Source organism: Dendrobium catenatum, unplaced genomic scaffold (assembly GCF_001605985.2).
Source record: "Dendrobium catenatum unplaced genomic scaffold, ASM160598v2 fragScaff_scaffold_938, whole genome shotgun sequence".
NCBI classification, from domain to species: Eukaryota; Viridiplantae; Streptophyta; class Magnoliopsida; order Asparagales; family Orchidaceae; genus Dendrobium; species Dendrobium catenatum.
Genome location: NW_021319400.1, coordinates 224,006 through 233,010, shown reverse-complemented (window position 1 = coordinate 233,010; position 9,005 = coordinate 224,006). Strand labels below are relative to the sequence as shown.

Sequence of the window (9,005 nt, the reverse complement as noted above, 5' to 3'; positions counted from 1 at the left end):
TAAAGCATTATTTCAAGAATTAAAGAATTATCTAATTTAAATTAAATCTGTTACTTAAGATAATAATTATCCTGCATTTTAAACAATAACTTAACTGTTTATATAATTTTAACAACAATTTAACATTAACTTTAAGTATACGTTTTAGATTATAATTAAATAAATTTTAATTTTTTTTCATACATGAATATTTTGGGTCTTACAGGTAATTTTTAATATTCAAATTTGAGTTTTGGGTATTAACATATAGTTTATGAGAAAAGCACCAACATGATCTTTTAATTGTCTATGAAGGACCAAAACAATCCTTTAAAATAGTTAGGGATCATTTTGGTCCCTTAACTCTTTAAAGAGGAATCAAGATAGTTGCACCATCCAAACTAATGGATGTTAGACTTAACAATGTTAGAATTAGTGGTAGTTTTGGAATTATTTTTATTTTGCTATTTATTAAATATAATTTTCAAGTTACTATATTTTTTCCATATCTAACTTAAAAACTTTCGTGCATAAGCGAGAGTAAATTGGGCTGCTCGATCGATTGGGTGGGTGGCTGCTCAATGGATCTCAACTAAGCGGGTGGCGGTCAGATATGTGAGGACCTTTTTGTTGAGTTGAAAGATGTCAATCGCTTATATACAAAAGTTTCTATTGGATACGAAAAAAATACAAGTACTTGAAAAATTACATTTAGCAAATAGCTTAATTAAAAAAAAATCAAATCTTCCTCTAATTTTAACACCTTTTAAGTCCCACTACATGAAATTCAGGCATTACCAGCGATTAGCCTAAGATTTCCGGCAGTTTAGTAAAATACCGGCGTTTTTTCGGCAGGTTGTAAACCGCCGGTAAAAACTGCGTAGGAAACTATTTCTAGCGGTCTATTTCTGAAGGTTATAATCACCAGCACCTTTCTGGCGGCGCAGACGGCCGGTAATTTCCGGCTGTCATAACACCGGTGACCGCGGTTAATCACCGGCGGCATATCGGCCATCAAAACCGCTGGTTTTACCGGCGGCCAAACCACCGGATTGCCGCCGAATGACCACCGGTAAACTGACGGTTAATCACCGGCGGCTTACCGGCCATCAGAACCGTAGGTATTACAGGCGGCTAAACCGTCAGGTTTCTGCCAGATGACCACCGGTAATTAGCGGCGGCGTGATTAACGTTCCTATGTCAAACCGCTGGCTGAACCGCCGGTATTATCGGCGACTATAGGACCATGGATAATAGCCGCCGATAATAGTTGAATTTCCTGTAGTGTCCAACATCCATTAGTTTGGTTTGTGAGACTATTTTGATTCTTCTTAAAGAGTTGAGGGACCAAAATGGTCATTTTATATAATTAGATATCATTTTGGTCCTTCATGAAAAGTCAAGGGATCATTTTGATCATTTTCTCTATAGTTTTTTACTAAGTTGGGCATAGTAGAAATGATAATATTAAATGGTTTGTAAATTTTGAAAAGATAACTTAGAGAATTTTATATTAGAGAAATTGTTGGCATAACATCCATTGAAGATAAGTTAATTAAAAATAGTTTTGGTCATGTCCAAGGGTAACAAATGCACCACTTAAATTGCTAAATATATTTAGTGTTTGAGCATTACAAAAGAAAATGGGTAGATCTACGATAACATGTATAAATTATTTATTTATTTTTGTAAACGATAGTTTTACGAAGAATGAATGAATATTGAAGATTCATAAGTGATTCCAAATGGTCGGTATAAAGCTAAAGATGATGAAGATAACATTTATAAGATTGGCATGAAACTGAGTAGTGCCCATAAAAAGAATGTAGGATTCATTTATTTGATAGCCTAGTGGTACCAACCTATTGGCTTTTTCTATGGTGAGAGTAGTTGAGATTTTCTGCAGCTGTGTAGACTCTTTAGCTATTGTTTTTATTTAACAGGTCTTAGCCGGGCTCCTTAAACCAACAGAAGGCACCTTGCGTGTGAATAAGCCAAAAAGCTTTGTGTTCCAGAATCCTGATCACCAGGTTTCTTTCTTTCTTCCTATTTCTTACTTTTATTTGGAATATTTTTCTTTTTAGTTGTTCTATTTGAGCTTTGAAGTAAATTAGAATTTTATTATTTTCTATAGGGTACATTTAGTGGTTCTTAGGATGTCTGAACATATTGTAATGACGAGTATTCATTTTGGTCGAAGAACTTATTGCATTTACTTGAAAGAACCTTTGTTCCATGGAGTATTGTAGGCTTCGTTATGATATTCAGTAGAGAGAGAGGAGCTGCGAAATATTTAAAACAGTTTTAAAGTAGATTTATGCGAGTAATGCCATTAGTTTTAACTTGAACTTCATGCATAATTTTCTTTAGAAGGCCATTTATGTTGAGAAGGATAAACCAAAGGAGGATCAAACTTGGTTCAAATATATTAGTGGTTCTTGAATCCAATATTGTATGTGGAAATATACCAAGACATTACTGGAGAATGGGTCAAGGCTGAAGAGCAAAGGAGAGGAAGGAGCCGACAGTTCTGCATTGCTTCCGGTTAAGCAAATCTTGCAATAATTTGTTTTGCTGGAAAGGTAGAGCATAGCCCTGATCATGGTTGAGGTATTATCTAAGAAGACAGAGAGAAGGCTGCTTGCATATTGTGATAGGTGGAGTGGTTTATCACCGCCCTTCAAACTAAGTATCCAGATGTTGGAGAGTTAGTTTGGAGCGAATTTGTTGGAACCGAGTGGGAGAGAGGGCCTTAGTGAGAATGTCTGCTGGTTGATAGGGGCGGGATGGTTGGTGTTGGATGCCTTTCTGGAGTAAGAAATGTTGGAATTGATTGGATTCATATCCATCGCCATTATCTAAGCAAAGGTATTTAACTTTGGTGTTATGAATATTTTCTATCATGTTCAGAAAGTGGAAGAATTTGTGGAATGTTTCATCCTTTGAGCGCATTAAATGTAACCAAAAGAATTTTGAAAAATTGTCGATGAATGTAACATAATATTTAAAAACATGTATAGATAAAATGGGGGATAGTCCCCAAACATCACTATGTATTAAATGTAGATGTGCATTTACTACAAGAAAATCGCTCATTACCTACTGATTTTCCGGCGGTTTTCCGACGGAATATGTTCCAACGGATTTCCGATGGGTTACTTGAAATATTTCCGACTAATTTTCAAACAGATTTTCCGGTAGATTTGTTTCCGGCGGATTTTAATAATTTCTTTGAGCGCATTAAATATAACCAACGGAATTTCAAAGAATCGTCACTGAATGTAAAATAATATTTAAAAATGTGTGTAGATAAAATGGGGGATGTTCCCCAAGCATCACTATGTATTAAATGTAGAGGTGCATTTACTACAAGTAAATCGTCCATTACAGACGGATTTTCTGGTGGCTTGCCGACGGAATATTTTCTGATGGATTTTCGATGGATTACTTGAATTATTTCCGACTAATTTTCAAACAGATTTTCCGGCGGATTTTAATAATTTCTTGGAGCGCATTAAATATAACTGACAGAATTTTGAAGACTTGTCGATGAATGTAACATAATATTTAAAAACGTGTGTAGATAAAATGGGGGATGGTCCCCAGCATCACTATGTATTAAATGTAGAGGTGCATTTACTACAGGAAAATTGCCTGTTACCGACGAATTTTCCGGCGGCTTTTCGACGAAATATTTTCCGACGGATTTCCAATGGATTACTTGAAATATTTTCGACTAATTTTCAAACAAATTTTTTGGCAGATTTTAATAATTTTGAAAAAAATCATATATTTGTAATTTAATTAATTAATAGTTTTATAGCTTATTTTAATTCATTATTAATTTAATAATTTATTTTAATTAATTATTAATTTAGTAACTTAGTTTAATTAATTGTTAATTCAATAACTTATTTTAATTATTTATTAATTTTAATATTTTATTTTAAATTTTAATTTTATTTTATTTAAATATATAAGCGTAAGTTTTATAATATATTTTCCTCTACAACAAGTAGTTGACTACTTGAAATATTTGAATGTTCTGTGTTTGAATCCCACCGGCGTCACCGCGCAGACAGGCAGGTAGGCGTGCGGCCAGTGTGGGCAGGCGAGTAGCTGTTGTGGGCTTATTATTTTTAATTATTCTGGCAGCTTTTTTTCGACGAAAAATTTTTTCGACACTATTTTACTGGTGACAAATTTTTTGCCTGAAAACTTCCAAATTAACAATTTTCCGCTGGAAAATCTGCTGGTAATACATAATTTTTCTATAGTGATTTACATTTTTTATAATATTTTTGAATGATGGTTTGTGGCTTTTAGCCACATTACATGAAGTGCAAAATATTGAGGTGGAACTACATGAGATGTTGAGGTTTTTGGCAATGTATGAGGTCAAAAAATTGTGCAGGTGACCAAGGCATGCATGCCAGAGATGAAGTGAGTTGTGCTGTGATGTTAGAGCAGTTGGAGTGGAGACGCAGTTGGAGTGGTGGAGTGGATAGAGGCCGTTAGAACTGCAGTCACGAAGAAGAACCTGCTAAGTGAGGAGATCCTTGATGAGAAAAACGTAGGGATCGAATGAGATAGAACAATTGTTGTCAATTGTAAGTTTGTAAATAAAGATAAGATTATGGGAAATAGAGGGAACATGTAAGATATTTTGGAGGAGAAGCTTATAGTTGTGCGAGTGTGTTTAGTAGTCCGTTGCCAATATTGGAGATGGAGAGGGCCGAGCCATCGCCGATGGAGACAGAGTCCTGTTCAAGAGAGGGTGATAGTTGTTGAATGTTGGAGATGTCGGCTGTGAGATGAGCAGAGGTGCCAAGAGTCAAGATGCTAGTCCAAAGATGGATGTGGGTTTTGGGCTCACCACGCTTCCGCTATGCGAGCAACCACTCCACCTATCTCAATATGCAAGCAACCAACTCTCTATCTTCTCAGATAATATCTCAACCATGTATAGGGTTATGCCCTACTTTTCCACTAAAACAAATTATTACAAGCTCTGATACCATGAGAAACTATGAAAACATGAAATGAAAAGAGAAGGTATTGCAAGCCATATAAGGTTTTCTTTTCATTTCGTTGATTTTCTTTAGTTATAATAATCAATATAAGTAGAAGAGGAACGAGCTGATAGTTTTGCTGTCACGACCCGACCCGGATACTTGATTTAACGAGGCGGGAACTGAAAGTCAGACGGTATTACAATTTCATTCCAATTTCCAAAAAAAATATATTAACATAAACTTTTGAACAAATTGAGGAGCCACTAACAACCAAAGAAAATTATAAATCAATCATTGTCAAAATTAATCATTTTCATCAATGGTTTACTATTAGAATAATTAATATGAATATTTTTTTTTACAATACTCTTATCATCTTTAATATGCATCCAATCATTTTTTAACTTTATTTCATTCATTTCAGTAATTTATACATATCTGATCATTTTCCTTTAAAATATTTAAAGCATTTCAAAACTTCAATATTTTATTTCCTCATTTAATTCATATAGGAGCATCGTCTCAATGTACCCAAAGGTTTAACATTTTCCATTTTTTCTTTCCATTTCCATTACCTTTTTTCTTTTTACGTGCATGAGTACGACGTCCCCAATTAGTACCATAAGGGGGTGAACTCTTGTAGGTTTTCAATACATTTTCCTTGTTATATTATATCTATTTTATTTCCATATATATATACCCACTTTGATCTTTCAGTTCGTCGATCCTTGTCATAACCTCAATCTCAAAATTTTATTCTTGTTGAATTCCTTGAAGAACTCAACTTGTATCACTAATTCCTTTCTTTCCTTCTAAAATTGTCATAAAATAAATTTTAAGGATTTATTCTACAAAATTTAACAGAAGACATGATAATAAAATCACTTACAAAAAGATGATTATTCCAACTCAAAATATTTCTCCTTTCTTTCCCGAATTCTTCAAATATCTTCCTTATCCTTTGTGAAAATATCATTCGCGTTTAAGTGAAGAAATCGACGAAATTTATAAGAAAAAAGAAGAATTTCAACAAACCTTCTCTTTTCTTCTCGATCGTTCTTCTCGTCCACATAAATTTCTTCCCAAAATTATCACTCCTTTAATGGTAGGAAGGAAAAGGAATGATTAATTCTTATCATTTAAAAGAATCATTTACTAAAATTGAGACAAAAAACGAACTTACCTCTCTCGCACGATCTCTCGGTCGTCCGCCCCTCTCTCTCTGTTTCGCGATTTCAAGCTGACTCCTGTAGGAGTTGCGGATATTAAAAGGGGGGTTGGTCGCTTCGATTGAACCGGACACCCATTCGGTTCATTACAATCTCCCCTACTTATAAAATTTCATCCTCGAAATTAAATCAAGTAGAAGAAAACATACTTTAGTTAAAGAGTTAAAGATATTGACTTTTCATTTCTACTTCTTTCTCTCATGCGGCATCTCTTTCTGTTCCATACTTCCACAAAATCTTCATAAAAGGAATTGTTCTATTCCTCAACTATTTCACATCATATTCTAGTTTCCTTTCAGGTTCCTCAATATATTTCAAATCAGGTTGCAAGTCAATTAATTTAGACTGGATTCTCTTTGAATCATCTAAGACATACTTCTGAAGCACTGATATATGGAATACATTATGAATTCCTTACATGTGTCCTGGCATATCCAATCTATATGTCATATTTCCAATCATTTCAATGATTTCATAGGGACCTATGAATCTTCGGCTCAAATTGCCTGTCTTTCGAAACCTTTTCACACCTTTCATTGGGATGACTTTTAGGAAAACAAATTCTCTTACTTCAAATTTCACTAGTCGGTGCTTTGCATCATAGTATTTCCGTTGTCTTTCTTGAACTGTCTTTAGTCTGTCTCTGATCATTCTGATTTTGCTAGTAATCTCATCTACCAGTTCAGTTTCAATTACCTTTCTTTCACTAGTTTCTACCCAACACAAGGGTGTTATGTATTTTCTTCCATAAAGAGCCTCGTAGGGTGTCATTACAATACTAGATTGAAAATTATTATTGTATGCAAATTCAATCAACGGTATGTGAGTCTCCCAATTTCCTTCAAAATTTAAAACACATAATCTCAATAAATGCTCCAAAGTCTAAATTGTCGTTTCTGATTGCTCATCTGTCTGATTATGAAATGTTGTACTGAAAGTCAGTCATGTGCCCATAGCTTTTTGAATTTTCTTTTACAATTTAGAAGTGAAACGAGCATCTCTGTCTGAAACTATGGATTTTGGAATTCCATGCAATCTTACAATTTCATCAACATAAAATTTTGTCAGCTTCTCCACTGAATTTGTCTGCTTTATTGGTAAGAAATGAGCTGACTTGGTTAATTTATCAATAGCAACCCATATTGTATCTCTACTCTGCCTTGATCTGGATAATCCAATCATAAAATCCATTGCAATGTCCTCCCATTTTCACTCAGGTATAGGTAAGGGTTGTAGTTGATCACATGACTTTTGGTGTTCTTCTTTGATCATCTAACAGTGAATACATTTTGTTACAAATTCTGCAACATTTTTCTTTACCCTTGGCCACCAAAATAATCCTCTTACTTCATGATACATCTTTATATTGCCTGGATGAATTTCATATATTGAGAGGTGAGCTTCCTGTAATATCTCTTCTCTTAAGCTTCCAATATTGGGAATACAAATCCTGTCTTTATACTTTAATAATCCTTCTCCATCTATAACGAAGTTTTCTAACTGTCTTGTTTGCACTTTCTTTATGATGACAAAAAAATTTTCATCTTGAGGTAATGCATTGAGCACTTTATCTTTCAAAGTAGATCGGATCACTAGCTGATTTAAGAATATATCTTTAGTCTCTTTCTGATTGACCACTGAAATCTTTAATTTTTCCATATCTTTGATTATCTGCTCCTGCTGGGTGATTAGCCAATTTGCATTTTCAAGAGCTTTTCTATTAAGTGCATTTGCAACCACATTTGTCTTTCCAGGATGATACTTATGTCCAAGTCATAATCCTTAATGAGCTCTAACCACCTTCGTTGTCTCAAATTAAGTTTTTTTTTTATTAAAAATATATTTGAGACTTTTATGATCTATAAACACTTCGCATCTAACTCCATATAGATAATGTCTCCATATTTTGAGTGCAAAAATTACAGCTGACAATTTTAAATCATGAGTGGGGTTATTTTTTCATGAATTTTCAGTTGCCTTGAAGCATAAGCCACCACTCTACCATGTTGCATCAGTACACATCCAAGTCCCCTTAAGGAAGCATCACAGAAAATTTGAAACCCTTCTGAACCTGATGGAATTGTCAAAATTGGGATAGTCACTAGGCAATTCTTTAACTTCTTGAAAGCTTCTTCACACTGATCACTCCATTCAAATTTTACTGCTTTTTGAGTTAATATTGATAACGGCATTGAAATTTGAGAAAATCCCTCTACAAACATCCTGTAATAACCAGCAAGACCCGTAAAACTTCTCACCTCTGTAACTATCGTTGATTGTGGCCAATCTGAAATAGTTTGAATTTTATTTTGATCAACTGAAATACCTTCATCACTGATCACATATCCAAAGAAAGTTACACTATTCAACCAAAATTCACACTTTAAAAATTTAGCATATAACTGGTTCTCCGTAAGTGTTTGCAACATTGCCTGCAGATGACTGGAATGGCTTTCTTCATCTCTTAAATAAATCAGGATATCATCAATAAACACAATTACAAATATGTTCAGAAATGACTTAAAAACTATGTTTGTCAAATCCATAAATACAGCAGATGCATTTATCACTCCAAAAGGCATTAACTCATAGTGACTATATCTGATTATGAAAAGATTTCTTTGCTATATCTTCCTCTTTAATCTGTAATTGATGGTATCTAGATCTCAAATCTATCTTAAAGAAAATTGTAGCTCCTTCCAATTGATCGAAAAGATCATCTATTATGGGTAAAGGATATTTATTTTTAACAGTAAGCTTATTCAGTTCTCTGTAATCTATG

General features: G+C 33.9%; 1 protein-coding gene across 1 annotated transcript in view; it reads left to right on the top strand.

Annotated features, from left to right (window-relative positions):
• LOC110103178 (ABC transporter I family member 10) overlaps nt 1-9,005 on the top strand; it is a 27,219-nt gene that overhangs the window by 6,425 nt on the left and 11,789 nt on the right. Inside the window, exon 3 of the mRNA XM_020831811.2 lies at nt 1,923-2,009. Coding sequence (XP_020687470.1) covers nt 1,923-2,009 — 87 coding nt within the window. The remainder of the gene's footprint in view (nt 1-1,922; nt 2,010-9,005) is intronic.